Source organism: Montipora foliosa, unplaced genomic scaffold (genome assembly GCF_036669935.1).
Source record: "Montipora foliosa isolate CH-2021 unplaced genomic scaffold, ASM3666993v2 scaffold_217, whole genome shotgun sequence".
NCBI lineage: Eukaryota > Metazoa > Cnidaria > Anthozoa > Scleractinia > Acroporidae > Montipora > Montipora foliosa.
Window position 1 is genome coordinate 20,001 of NW_027179520.1, and position 15,000 is coordinate 35,000.

The 15,000-nt window shown below is 38.9% G+C and overlaps 1 protein-coding gene across 1 annotated transcript; it reads left to right on the top strand.

Annotated features, from left to right (window-relative positions):
* The first annotated feature begins 2,238 nt into the window (after positions 1–2,238).
* Positions 2,239–11,495, top strand: LOC137986510 (uncharacterized protein MCAP_0864-like). The gene is made up of 13 exons (XM_068833543.1): positions 2,239–2,424; positions 4,984–5,079; positions 5,168–5,212; positions 5,558–5,608; positions 5,806–5,879; positions 6,031–6,085; positions 6,685–6,752; positions 7,032–7,083; positions 7,336–7,368; positions 7,453–7,584; positions 7,926–8,033; positions 9,767–9,850; positions 11,376–11,495. The coding sequence occupies exons 1-13, from the start codon at positions 2,239–2,241 to the stop codon at positions 11,493–11,495; spliced, it is 1,104 nt and encodes a 367-aa protein (XP_068689644.1).
* Positions 11,496–15,000: the final 3,505 nt, after the last annotated feature.

Consider the following 15,000-nt stretch of genomic DNA (forward strand, 5'->3'; position numbering starts at 1 on the left):
AAAAATGACTCTATTAAGTAAAATCGAAAGATCACATGAATCTTCAGAACACCAACATGTACATTTATTATTAAAATTCGTCGCTTAATTACAATTTAAACTGGGCAGATTAAAATGTACTGTAGTTCAGACAAAATATCTGGAAATAACAATGATAGCTAGGCTTTTGTACATTATGTTGGCATTTTGTCGGGCTTTTTGTGAAGCAAGAGCATTTAGCATTGTTCGAGCATTTTAGTGGCGTCCCCCCCCCCCCCTCCACTGAAAATGAAAGCTTTACGACAAAACCGACAACAACAATCCTTAGAAGATTACATTGAAACATCACTTATGTACAACAACGAAGACTAACTTTTCGTCACTTAATATCAAATACCATATATTGTTAACTTATCATACTACATTTGTGTTGTACATACACGTTTTTGTGAAGTTGAGGCTTCATTTGTGTTAATCTTGAAATTAAAAACATTCAAATTTCACTGTCAGCTTTATCAGCCTATGTATAATGAGCATTAACTGAGCATTTTAGTAAGTTTTTGGAGGGAAACCAAGCATTTTAGTGGGGAAGAAGGAGCCTTAAAATGGAGCAATTTTGCCTCCACTACTCAACCGGTACACACAAGACAACAATGTTCATATATGGGCGCGTGGGCCAGCCAAGCCACCGTGCCGTTTATTCAACACATATGCAGATATGTACAAATATCAAGTAAAAACTATAAATGAAAGAACAGAAGCACCAAAGCCGGACACGAAAAACACGGGGAACGTGTACCCCAGACCAAGGCAGTGGTGCAACCCTCGGGGTTTTAGGGTATGCTAGTGCCTAAACTATAAACATCAATAAACACACGAATAAAATAAAAGAGAGAAAAGCAACCTAACACGGTGAAGGCTGACCGTAGAATGCCTCACCTTCCTAACGACCACGAATTACAAACTCGAATCCCATGACTCACTGCGCACTAACACCCTCCCCAGACCTCTGATACGTGCCGGCAAAATAGTAATTTATGATAATACGGTGTAATCACAAATTACATTTTTAGTGGCAAAGTAAAGGCATGATGTGCAAAAACCTAACGACAGCATGAACAGCAGAGTGAAAATAGTTCCCACCACACCCTTAAACAGTTGATACTTTAAACCCAGGTTCGTGTATATATAATATTTAGTTAACTGCATATTAAGAAGGTACTTGATTTCATTTTCAACATTGGTAGTAGGAGTGGTGAATGACCTTTGTCTTCAAAGAAAAGTCTAAATGTCTATTATAAAATAATCTTATTTGCCACAGTGTACGCATTGTTTGGATTTTAGGGTCAACAGGTTCTTGTTTAAAAGGGGTCTAACTGACAAATTTTAGGCTAACTGGTTCTTAAAAAATAGGTTCGTACTCGCGGGGTTTTACTGTATGCCAAGAAATTCATGAGCAAGATTGGATTAACGTTGATTTAATGGAAGGATTGCACTTTCTGGGGAATTACAGTCTGGTAGAATATTATTTAGTTTCTGGCAGTCGACTGACATGGGTGGATTTAACATTCCGCCCGCACGATTTAGAGTACGATTGCGGTAATAATTTAGGGTTCTTTAGGGCTTAGGTGGGAAATTCTTGTCATTCTACGTCTGTCGGTCGCATTCGTAACAAGCGTTTCTCAGCTTTCGTTTAGATAGGCTTAAAATTTCCTTTCCTCGGGTCTTGTACCGTTATATTAGCTAGGAACACGTTCCTACGTGTTTTTGCCCACTTCTATGTAACTGGCGTGGCATACATTTCGGATTTAGCACTGCTAGTACTGCATAATGCAGAATATAGTAATTCCAGTATTAAACAATCATTCAGTTTGTGCTACATTTAACAACAGACTGACTGATGCATCCTAAAGAAACTAGCTATTTTCAGTTTACAGTCTGGTCTTTGTGTAGCCAGAATCTGTTGTTGTTGTTGTTGTTGTTTTGCCTTTCAAAAAATATACAGAGGTCATCTTTTATTAAACGTAAATAGGTCGGATTAAGATATACTGCAAAAATTCTTTGTTCGTCCTAAGTCCAGTTAACAGAGGCAAGCTTCAGAGGTACTTCACCAAGGTACACTGCTCAATTATTCCTTCATTAGAATAATTGTAGAAAAAAATTGGGCCGTTCGCCAGCATTTCTTTTGAGGCTATTTGACGAGATTTAATTGCTTATTTTAGGATCTGTTCCGGGAACGTTCTAAAATGTCGTCCGCTCATGAAGCTAATTAACAGTCAGAGGCTGATGTCTGCCCTAAGAGACAAAGAAGCTGCTTTAAAGGTTAGGAAAGAGAGGAAGGAAATAGCAACAGAGGAAAGAGCAGGTCTTGGCAACTACGCATGCAATACTTTTGAAGGCGATCAGTCGCAGTGCGATCTGCGAGAATTTGCCAACTCCGTCAAGGTGCAACTTAGTCAACTTAAGCGAAGAGTTTTAACTCTGATTGTAAAATTTATTAATAATTCATAAGGATGACAGCCAACAGAAACGCACTATTCAGGTCACATGTGTTGGTTTGTAAATCCCGTTAAAGTTCGACTGTCTGAAAGCACGGGGAGGGATTGAATAGATAGCAGGGAAAGGCTTAATTAGTTGAATTAGCAGTAAAATTAAATTTCATAAAGACTTCTAACTCGCCTAATTAGTAAGCTTAACTTTCATAAAAACAAGTCCTGTAAATTTGTACAAAGTTTATTAATCAATCACAAGTTTGACATTTCAATCACAACTATTAGGTAACACTTTACTTGAATCTTGTGTGCCTTGTCGAGAAAGTTTAATGCATCCTCGCCTTCCATCTCACGCAAATGACAGTTAATAGCACAAAATAACAAATAAAGCGAATTGGGCGGATAACGCTCTCCATTTTGCTTGGCCACTTCACAAACGAACTGAATTTGCTCAACCAAAAGTTTAGCTTATTTGCCGACATGTGCTGTACTGAAACGCTCACATCTTCAACAACTTCGCATTTGAAACCGGCCATTCTAACAACTTCTCACATTGCACATTTATTTTGCCGTCGCTGCTGCCACTCCTCGAAGACTTTTCTACCCCATTTAGTGTTGTATTGTGTTGCTTTCGGAGTTGCTCCGACACTAGACTGGTCTCTTCTTCTTTACTCTTTGGAGAGCAAAACCAACCAGCCATGTTTCTACCACAAAAGCTCTACCAAAATAGATTGCTAAATTCAATGCTAAACTCCCATGGGACAACTCCACGCCCACGTGATTAACATAACATTCTCTCTTAGATATCTTGGACCCTTTTTATGGAACAAGTAGATAAAAAACTGAAACGAGCAGCCTATCTAAGTTTAAGTTTCATATTAGATGGAAGGATCTTACTGAACTGATATTTATGGCAACAATTGCCCCGTGTGCGTAATTTGTACCTCTTAAGGTGTGTGCCCGTATTGTTAGAATTGTTTTGATTATTTTAGCATATTGTAAATGTATATATAATTTATAGCTTGTTTCTTATTTATTAGTTATCATAGTATTTATTATTTATTTTATCTTTATGTTGTGTCCCCAATTAGCGTCAGGTAAATACATCGACACATGAATAAAGTTCATCTATCTATCTAACAATCAAAATCTATCGTTTCATTTCACAAGTAAGATAAAATATTCGCGTCCGACCCTTATGGGCTATAAAACGGCTCGCCTTTTTAACTGCCCATAAAGGTCTCCCGCTCATATTTTATCTATTACGTATCGCATAGCCAGTACTTCATTTGTATTCACAATACAAAATTTCACTGTAAACCAAAGCACTGTTTTAGTGTTTGTTGTGATTAGGAAGGAAGGACTAAAGAAAACATGCAAAAGTGTAGTGCGATAGCACCGAAAGAGTGGCTGGAGAAGTAGAACTGATAAAGTGAAACCCTTAAGAGGCTTTCACGTGGCCGCAATAAGGGGAAAATCCGGCTCTTCGGATGTCGTAGGTCGTCAGTCAGAAAGGATTAGGGAGCTTAACCACGAGACGTTTTAAGCCACGGGCGGAAACCTGCAATGAACATTTCGCATGCCAAGACACTTGTCTCTCTCAGATTCTTAAACTAATTGCTTCTAATAGTGGAAATTTTATACAGTAATAATACATCCGTGATTCAAAAACCTTCAGATAAACAGGAGAGGGGCACCTCTAGGTTAACCAATATTGTGCCCCAGTTAGCTAGACTACTATTACAGAGCGAAGGAAAACGCGGCCATCTTGCTGGAAAACGTCAAACGTCTCGTTCTTAAAGGGGCTATGTCACGCAAAATGATGTAATTTCATGACACACAAAATGCCCAAAAAGTATCATGAAACATTGCAATAACCACTTAAAACTGTTGAAAAACATAAAGAATACAGCAAAAGGAAAGAGAAGGATGGATTGACACAAATGCACAAGATTGAAACGGATTGCATTTGGGTAATCTTGAAAAGACGGTCCGATGTTTTTCAACGGTGTATAGTAACAGGGGCCTGAAGAAAGGTTTTCTTTGCTCATAATCGTCTTCAAGTGGTTTGTGATGTAACGATAATTTTATCAGTAAAGGAATTCCACATTATTATTCTCGAGATTAACTGATGGATTTTCCCGAAACACCCTAAAATAACGTGACATTTTAACGCAACTGTTTTATCATGGTTCCCGGTAAAAAAGGGGAACAAAGAATGAAGGTGTCAGCAAGAGTAATAAAAGGCATAAATTACCTGTTCAAGGCAAGTTCATGCAGCCGAGGCGGGCTCGCTTTTCTTCCAATATTCTTTTCACCAACTACAATCACTCCTAACCTGCTGCTCCATTAAAAGAGGCCGACTCTTTTGCGGTTGTGACCATTTTACAGTAGCTGGAAGTATTGGTTTCTTACGCGTCCTTCGTTTGGCTTATATAATGGCGGATTTTGAGTTCCCTTACTTTATTCAAGATAGTAAACACGAACTTCTGTTTCATTAAATCAATTGCAGGAAGCCGCCAATGACATGACGAGGATTCAAACGGAGAAAAATGCAAACGTCCAAAGATTGCAACTGTTGCTGAATAGCAAAGAACATGAAGTACAGGTAAGGTTTGCTATTAAAAATGAAGCTCCACATCAACCCTTCTTTTGTTACTGTCCAGCCCTGCCGTAATTTTTCTCTTGTTTTTCAGGCTCTAGAAAATAGCAAGGCTTGGGCCTCACAGGAGAACAGCAAGGTAGTGAATAAATTAAAGATGTCCTTATGAGAAAAAGACAGAACCATCGAGATAAGTGACAACATGAAAAAAGTTCCCCAGTCGTTCGGAGTTCGTGTGGTTCTCTGATCAATGAAACTCGTTCTGCAATCAATCAATAAATCAAGCAATCAGTAAATTCATCGATTTGTCACTCACCCAGGTTTCCTTTTGTTTGTCCATCTGTCCAATTCATGAATAAAGGAAACAGTAATTCAGTAGAACCACCGACCGACTGATCAGCCGATCTACGTGGCAGTCAGTCTGACAATCTGTCAGGGAAGCAATCAACCATTACAAATATACGACTTCTCTTTATTTGCTCAGGGTTTAGTTGAAAGCGGGAAAGAGAAAGACAAGCTGTTGAAAGCATTGCAGGTGTGTTCTCAAGTTAAGACCTTTTAATTTATGCATATTTCACAGTGCACAACTTAAGAAGGAAAATCTTTGCTCGATTTTATTATGCAGTCTCTATTTTGCGTTACGCGATATTACCTTTTTGGCACACCATTTGTGTACCAACAAACGTTCGCAGTATTCCGTGCATTAACTCCCGTGTGTCGTTCATTTGTCAGATATGTTACAATTTAATGTCTGCTTTCGTCTTAATCCAGGAGTCTGCTAAAAGTCCATCAGCCTTGCTGAGGTGGTGAGTCGAACAATTAGTTTTTTTCTAAATAGAAGAAGGCTGTTTCTTCTGTTTCTACTTTTCAGTGTTGTTTTGTTGAAAAAGTTCTTTGCGTGACCTATCATATTAGCTAGAACCATACCCAGAGGGCTTTTGTTGCATTTCCTCATAGGCGGAACTTAAACGGAACATTGGCTTACTACAAGCTAACGTGCAAAAGAAAGATGGTATGTTTACTGCAGGGCATTTCCTTTAACGCTGTTCGGTATTCCATGTGGGAAAGGGGGCTTTTGAATAAGGTTTGGCTATAACGTTGTACTGGTATAACGCATTTGGCTCAACATGTTACCACAATCCGTTAATTAGTCTGTCGAGTAGGCTCTTCCGACGAATGGCGCAAATGGACTAGGTCTTTTGACCGCCCGCCTCATTTGTGGGAAGTTCCTGTTCGTAGGCTGTTGATAAGACCGTTTCAACGTGCAGACGCCGTCAGTCTGCTCTTTGTCTCTTGTACATTTATGTCGCAGCAGTGAAATTTGTTTTGGAAAACTGCTCGCCCTCCTTGTCTTAAGCACCCGTGTTTGCACAAATATAATCAGAGGTGAAATATTGAGTTTGTTTTAATGGGTTCTTTACGCAGAATCTTTGAAACAACTCGAATCAGACTACCAGAACAACCTTAGGAAACTACAGGGAGATGATCGAGAGGTTATAGTTGGAGAAGTTATCAAGTAGCGGTTTTTATAATAAATTTTCATAATCACTTTTTTATATGTGAAACTTTTTTTCCTTAAGTTTGTAAACGAATTGATGGTTTTCTTTTCAGAACAAGCTGAAATTCGAAGATCTTCGACACGAAGTAAAAGCAAAAGATGCCCATTTAAAACAAGTGCAGTACGTATGATTGGTCTGTAATGTAATTGCAAATCAGGCCCCTAGTTAATATGCTCTGACCAATCGCAACACGGGTTAACAACGCTAAGAGCTAATTATATGCCGCTTACTTAAAGTGAGGAAAAATGCGGTTTGCATTTTCCTTGAATAGTGGCTCACCGGAGTTTTTAAGATGATTCCCTAGTTTTGCATTGCAAATGAACAGCTATTTTCTTCTTACCAGGAACGGTTTAGGTTTATCAGATTGGTTGGTGGCTCACCGTTCTTGTTTTGTTTCAGGGCCTCCAATGAAAATCTCCGCTCAAGGATACAAAGAATACCCAAAGTTGAGGTGAGACGTGTCTTCATATGTTCAAGAACTCGCCAGTAGTTCGTACTTCTAGGGTGTCTTAAGTTTCTTATTTTAGTGTTTTTCAAAGCTTTTGTTCAAAAGAACGCGCGGGGGAAACGATTAAATGTGATTTACGTTTCTTAAACTTAACACTAATTTTTGGGTTGATTCCCCCCTGAATTATTTATACCAATTTTGAATTTTGAAACGCTTATCTTTTTTTACTTTAAATTACTTTCTCGTCTCTTTTAGGAGCTAAAGCAGAAATTCGCGGAGCAGTCACAGGTACTTGGTTTATGCTGTTCAGTCTTTTTTGAAAGAAACGGCTGACATGCAAAAGTTCTTGATTCAAATTACTTTCTTCTGTAGGCTTTGGCTGATGCTCAGAAAAGCAAAGAACAAGCTCTGGTTGATTTGGTTAACACATTCGTTCTGTTATTACACTTTAAAGACGAGCACTGCTGTTCCCACCCAGAACTCCAGCTCCTATTAGTCCTCCAGGTGATACTTAAAATCCTGGGGTCTCCCACCTCCTCATGACAGACACAAGTGTAATAGTGGATTTAACATGTTTTGGTCAAGTAATCCTCCCCCCTCCCCGCCTCAGTTACTTGTGAAGACACGAACTGAAAAACTACGTTGAAGGCTTTGGTGAGCGAAAGTTGAGTCTAAAATGATGGGAATGGAAATCTTTGACTTCTTGTGTATTCTAGAAATCACCAACTTCAAAGTCCAACGAGCTGTCTCGTTTGTCCTTTGACTAATTTTTTATCTGTCAGTTTTAATTTTTGACGGAAATGAAATTTCATATCTTGTAACATGAAAATAAAATTGGTTTGCAGGTTGCGCTCAAAAAATCAAACTTGGAACTAGAGGCTGAGCTAAAAGTTCAACAGAATGACGTTGAAATGCTGAATGAGGCTGCTCAGATGAAGGACAGCATTATAAAGGTGATATAAATTGTCTGGGCTGCAATTCGTCGTGTAATCCTTTTCTGTCATTCATACATTCAATGAGAATTAAAGGACCAACTTTCTTTTACCCAGTCAACTTGATTTATACCAACAAACAACTGAGGTCACTTCAAGCTCATTTTCAAAGCTATTCTGATTACAGTGTCTTACTGATGAAAGTTAGTTCTCATTCATTCGAAAAGAAAAACTAATCACCCATCAAAAAAAAATTCGTGAAAGGTCACTCAGTGAAGAAAAATTGGATAGGAGTGAACTCGAAAATGGTATCCATTGAAGGATTGCAATCTCGTGCGGTGCAGCATCGCAGCATCGCAGCTTTTTTGGAGAAGTACTCTTTGAAGCAAGTTTGCGCCTTTTTGCGAGTCATGCAGTTCCTACCAATACCGTATTTTTCACCGTGTTCGGAAAAAAAAGGACTCCTGGGTTGTCTGTATCCCCAACTAAGCTAAGCTTTAACAAAACAGATATTGAAACATACAGTCAAGCTCACAAAGCTCACATGTTTGGTGAGCTGTGCTAGGTAAGGAGCCAATGTTTGCTGGCACTCAGTTGAATTAGAGCAAAACAAAGTTTGTCTGCAAGCAGTGTAAAAAAGTTATGCCTTCGACCATACTTTAGCCAAGTTATACGCTTTTTAATTCAATCCTATGTATCGCAGTCTCCAGCCGAAATATTTGAGAATGCAATTAGTATGGTATTTCCTTTTAGTGTTTCAAACCAGTACTATTACGAAAAGTGACGTTTCTTTATTTTTCTTCGTTTCGCGCTTCGTCCCCATTAAGTACCACATTTTTGCAATTGACAGTAAAACTTTGTTAAAGTGGTACTATGATCAAATTTTTACCCCTTGAATTTTTTAGTGTATCACATAGAATTCATGAAAGAACAAAAACGCCATTTACCGTTTGCCAATATCTTCACTAGTTCCGGAGATATTTAAGTTTGAAAAATGGGTAAAATATGCAAATGAGATGATTGATGACGTCATACACTCAACCCAATATTATATTGAGTATATAAATAGAGCCACTTTGGCCAATTTGCAGCGCAGACCATTGAAACTTGGTAGTCTAATAGTTCTACGGGAAACACACCTATGGCTATAAAAAATTCTGTTCCCATGGCAACTCATTCTTTTCCAGTCGCCACCCACTTGATTTCAATATGTTCGTGATTTTCAGCTTGAAAAATGTTAAACAAGGCCACAAACACGAGCTTACATATTTATATGCTTGCTGGATCATGTATATGAAGTGCTGCTAGCAAATATCAAAATGGAACGCCAAAGGTGGCCAGAAAAGCTTTTAATATGGGGGAGGTCTGGAACCCAATATGATGCCATGGTAACAGAACTTTTCAGCTCATATTGTGGAGAACATTTAGTACAATCTTACTGATAAAAGTCAGAAATTTCTGATACAAATTGGCTGAGATATCTTATTTCATCATATTTGAACAAAATTTGGTTGACTGTATGACGTCATCACTTGGCTAATTTGCATATTTTAAAAACTCAAATATCTCTGGAACTAAAAGAGATAATTGAAAAAAGTAAACAGCATTTTTCTTCTCGCGCAGACTACTTGTTTATGTTTTAAAATGGCTTAGATAGGAAAGATGCAATTTTCGTCATAGTACCACTTTAAGAGTTGTTGAAACTCTGACGTGACGACGGGTTTACAGGGTTCCTCTTTTCCGTTTTTTTATAGGAGATGCAAGAAGATCGACAGAAACAGCTGACGGGCATGAAAGAGAACATTGGATATTATCAGAAAAAAGCTCAGGAACTTGAGGTACAGCGCAAGAACGTATTCAATAGGGGAAAAGTGTTGAATTTGTTGTTTTGTAGTAGGTGTCAACGTTAAAATGTACAACGTTTCCGGGCTCTTTCGCTACGTGTGGAAAATAGTTGTCAGCTTGAAGTCGGTAAAGATAACTAAGCATCGCAGTCAAATGGTACTTCGAGTGTTAGCACGTGAGGTCCAACAAACACGTGTCATATACCCGGAGCTTTTGAAGCTACGATCTTATTTGGCTTGGAGACCTCCGTTTGAGGAATGAGCAAATGTTCAACGTTCCTGTATGTGAATTAAAGGTGTTTAAATAACAAATGAATCATGTAATAAATACGTTAACTTTGTTTCATGTGTTATTTGTATAGTTACTCTATCAAAATCCCAAGCTTGTGTTTCTCAGCACGAGAACTAATTTGGGTGACTGCAAGTCAAATTACTGCGATTTTCTTAATTCTGTGGAATCTCACCTTAAAATGCTACGAGGCAAACTACGTTTTGGCTAACGCTTCCATCAGTGCATGGGCTCCTGTTGCCATCAACCACATTTCCGAACATAGCCGGGAAAATCGACTCCGCCTTCGGAGAGTCAGTTGGGGTTTCCGTTTAGTTCACAGCAGCTCAATACCATTTTGATATCTTAAGATGTTCGTCAGTAAAAAGATTCGTACAGATTCCATCACTTTCCATCGGCGTCACGTCAAGTTCAGATGTACAAATGTACCGTGGTATTAAATTGGTAGGTTATGTCACTCTCGGCTTGCCGTCAGAAGTTTGATTGATGGAAGCCAAAACGCAGTTTGTCCGTTAGCGCTCAGATTCCACGATGTTATGAAAATCGCAATAAATTATTGCAGGTCAAATCAAATGTTGGTTTATGATCAAAGGGGTAAAACTGAGAAAAAAGCTGTCGAAGCAGAGTAGAGAAAGCAACAGAGGAAATCACACAAGCGTGGGAACCAAACCTGGTACTCATTGGTGGAGGCCACCAATTCTCACCATTGCGACAGGTCTGATTCCCAAAATTTTAAGCATTCACTAAAACGATTGACGAGAGACAAGGATGCCCAACGGGTGAGGCTAAATCGCTCGGGTAGGTGGGTCATGGGTCGTGTTTGTTTGAAGATAAAAAAAAGATAATTTATATATTAGCTCCCTCAGTGCTTGGTCCACATTTGTCTTAGTTCTTAGGTCTTGTCTGTTTCGAGAATTTCCAGTTGTTGATTAAAAAAAGGGTTAGGGTTAGGGACCCACGACCCACGACCCATGATCCAAGACCCACCCACCCACGCCGATTAGACACTCTCCTGCCCAACGAGACAATTTCGTTTGTATAATACGCAGCTATGTCAATAGCTCTCGCGTGATTTGTTCTAAAACAGGACCGAACACAAACAGACCTAAATGACATCAAAATATGTTTATTTCAAGTGTAAAATCAAAGAGGTGCCTCTCCCTCCTATTAACTTGAAGTAAGAATCGTAAAGACCAATGTTATCTATATTTTTTGTACTGATTTTTTCAGGGCTCAAATAATTTGCTCAACCAGCAACTAATGGAGACTGAAGACCTCAAAAATTCTCTTGAGCCACAACTCGAAAACTGCAAGAGAAGACTATGGAGGGGGATTTGGGACAAAATTTGAAATGGATCGTACCTTAAGGGAAATCGGTCATACCTCAAGGTAAGAGGATCGTACCTTGAGGGAAATGAATCGTACCTCTGGGTAAATGGATCGTATTTTGAGGGAAACGAATCGTCCTTATAGGAAATGGATCGTACCTCAAGGCAAATGAATCGTACATTAGGGAAATGGATCGTACATCAAGTTAATGCATCGTACATTATGGAAATGGATCGTACATCAAGGAAATGGGTCGTACATTACGCAAATGAGTCGTACTTCTAGGAAAGTGGACTGTACAAGGAAATGTATCGTGCTACCGAAATCGATCGTCACTGACGGAAAGGAATTGGGTAAGCAGTCCAAAGCACAGGCTCGCTTACCTTCTGCCATATTTGTTTTTTTTTGTGGGTTTTCGAGTGCTTCTCGAGTGAGTTTCAAGTCAAGTATTGTCTGAATAAGGTCTCTTACAGAGAGGATATAAGAGGGCCACAAAGAAGCGCAATCTAGGTATGTAAAACTATGTTGCTCTTCATTTGTTAGAACTTAGATTTTGAGGTTACTCCGTAAAAACTAAAGTCTTATTAAATTAAGATTTTTCGACTTTAGTTACCTCAGCACTATTACACAGGCTGACATAAGCTATCAGCTTTTGTTCTGGTGCCGAGGCAAGATGAAAAAGTTTTTATGGAGTAATAATTTATTGACATTAGATCAAAATATAAATGATGTAATCCTAGGGATCTTGTCTACTGCGTTAACCATGACTTCACACTTGTTGAAAGTGTTTCTGGGCATTGTTTATGCCAAGAACAATTAATAATTGGACCTTAAAAATAATAATCATAAAATAAATACTAGTGCTTAAAGTAACCGTTCATCTCTGTACTACAGGACTGCCATGTCTTTAGCAAGTTTCCAGGTTGAAGGTCAAGATCAGACCCCGCAGGAATTACTTGTGAGTAACTCTAGACAAGTTATTCAAGATGTTCTTCAGCACATAGAGAATAATGAGACCTGTGGAAACATCATTGACTATGCAACTTACAAAATAGACTGGTTAGTTTCTTTGATAGTGTGTTTTGGGAGCAGCTTTAACAGAGAAGAAAGGTTGCTTGAACTTCTACAAGGCACCAGGCATCTGCTCATACAACTGGAAAATAATTTTCAGTCCATGGCCAATGATTTGAGGTTACCCAACTTAGATAGATCATGCCAACGAGGGAGGCCAAGGTTTCACATAGCGCAGGATCAACTGGAGCTATTTTTAGACTATGGTCTCAAAGCAAGTGATATAGCAAAGATGTTGTTAGTCTCCTTCGCAGCCGCTCGGGCCGGAGTCATGCAACGCTCCCCGTCCCCACGCGTGGGGACGGGGAGTGTTGCGTTGTGTGTCAGTGAAAAAACTATATATAGACGACTTCAAGAGTTTGGTATTTCAGTTAGGGACACCTACTCTGATATAAATGACACTTCTCTCGACATTACTGTGAAAAACATTTGCCAACAATTTCCAAATTGTGGGTACAAAATGATGCGTGGTCATCTTCTTTCCAAAGGTATTAAAATACAGGAATACAGAGTTAGAGAATCAATGAGGAGAGTGGATCCAGATGGTGTTGTAATTCGAGCCCTTCAACTGAAAGTCACTCATCGAAGAGTTTACAACCTAAGAGGACCCCTGGCATTGTGCCACATGGATGGGAACCATAAACCTATAAGGTTAGAAAGATGTCTTTCAGCAATGGCTTCTCTTGTAAAAGTTTGTATAATGAAAAAAGAAAAACGTCGGCATTATATGGCTCTTAAATCAGGTTATTCAATAATGTCCTTTCCTTCCTTTTTTTTCAGATGGGGATTTGTAATTCATGGTGCCATTGATGGCTATTCGAGGAATTAAAGTAATGTATCTTTCTTGCAACTGTAACAACAAATCAGGAACAGTCCTAAAGATGTTTGAGAGAGCTGTTTCAATTCACGGATTACCTTCTAGGGTCAGGGCTGATCAAGGAGTAGAAAATGTTGACAGTGCTTGGTACATGTCGACACACCCTTTGCGAGGGCCAAATCGTGGAAGTTTTATTACTGGGCCTAGTGTACACAATCAGCGGATTGAGAGACTTTGGCGTGATGTCTTTGTAGGCTGCCTGTATATATATTATTCTCTAGTTTGCTATTTGGAGGAAGCTGGCTATTTGGATTTGGGAAATGACATCCACATGTTTTGTCTACAATTCGTGTTTTTGCCCCGGATCAACAGGCTCCTTGTACAATTTGTAAGTGGCTGGGATAATCACCCCATAAGATCAGAGAGGAACAAAACTCCAAACCAACTATGGTTAAGCGGTTTGTATGACAGTTCTCAAGGTACTGACTCTTCAGCGATGGAAATTCAACTACAAGCATCACAGGTATGAAAAGCTCTTTGGTGGTATTAACCTGATACACATATCATGTGGTTTGATATCTCTTCATTTTGATCATCTTTTATAAGTTAAAAAAAATGAATGCTAGTACGGGTACAAATGAATGCTAGTACCGGTACTAGTTTCCCAACGAATTCATATGGTCCAGAAACTCAAATTTCACCTTTTCTGTTCAGTTTATTTTAGTACTGTGTAGTTCAAGAAAATTAAATTTCCAAAGCTTCCCCACAGACGGGATTTTCGAAGACTCTTCACCCCTCCGGAAATTCCAATGTGAAAAATGTTTTTGGTCTTGCAAACCCCTTCCCCAGGAAATTCCAATTCTGTGGTGAGAGTATGCATATTTTCTGGAACTGCACAATTTTAGTAATCTTGTGAGAAATAGATTATAGGTTTGAAAGATTTGAAAGACTTTAGAGTAGGGGTGACAATAAACGAAAGAAACAAAACAGATTTTGGTGGCAGGGCCTCAAAGCCAGGTTTAGCCAAACAGGGGATTCATTACAGGCTGGGCAACAGTCAAAATTGAATGGCTGTGACAATGATTTTGTCACAGCCAGAGGAAAGTTTTCTAATAAACAAGTTCAATTCAAAACGTTTTTCCTGCCTGTGATATCTGTGTGACCAGTTGCCCTCCTACTGAAAATTTTAATGAAACCTCTGACCACGTCATGTACATACACACTATTGTCTTTTATAGTTCACCACTGAATTTTCTCCGATTCTTATTGGTTTAAATTGATCGCATCACGTGATAGTGTTTATCCGCGGAGAGACACTATCAGCCCATAGTGCCCGTCCAAGGAAAATACCGGATGGATGGTTAAGTAGTGGTGCGAGAAAATTTTCAATAAACAAGCGAGCTTATGAAAAATAAAACATTGAATTCGTATTAAGTGGGTGTTTGTTTTCTTTTTCAAATTTTACATTTCACTTTAAGGACGTTCATCGAACTGGCATGCGGATGAAAATTTAGTGGTGAACAAAAAAGACAATAGAGTGTTTATGTCTCGAAACTATCGGTCTGGTAGTTGCCCCTTGGAAATGTGATGTTCTTAAAACTAGCCTATTTGCCCTCGAAGCGTCGCTTCTCTGGCAAA

What these genes read in the sequence shown, in the direction of transcription:
- LOC137986510 (XM_068833543.1), top strand. Translation starts at nt 2,239, where the DNA reads ATGAAGCTAATTAACAGTCAGAGGCTGATGTCTGCCCTAAGAGACAAA. An exon ending in AATTTGCCAACTCCGTCAAG is followed by an intron (nt 2,425 to 4,983) that starts GTGCAACTTAGT and finishes AATCAATTGCAG; the next exon opens with GAAGCCGCCAATGACATGAC. An exon ending in AGCTGTTGAAAGCATTGCAG is followed by an intron (nt 5,609 to 5,805) that starts GTGTGTTCTCAA and finishes TTCATTTGTCAG; the next exon opens with ATATGTTACAATTTAATGTC.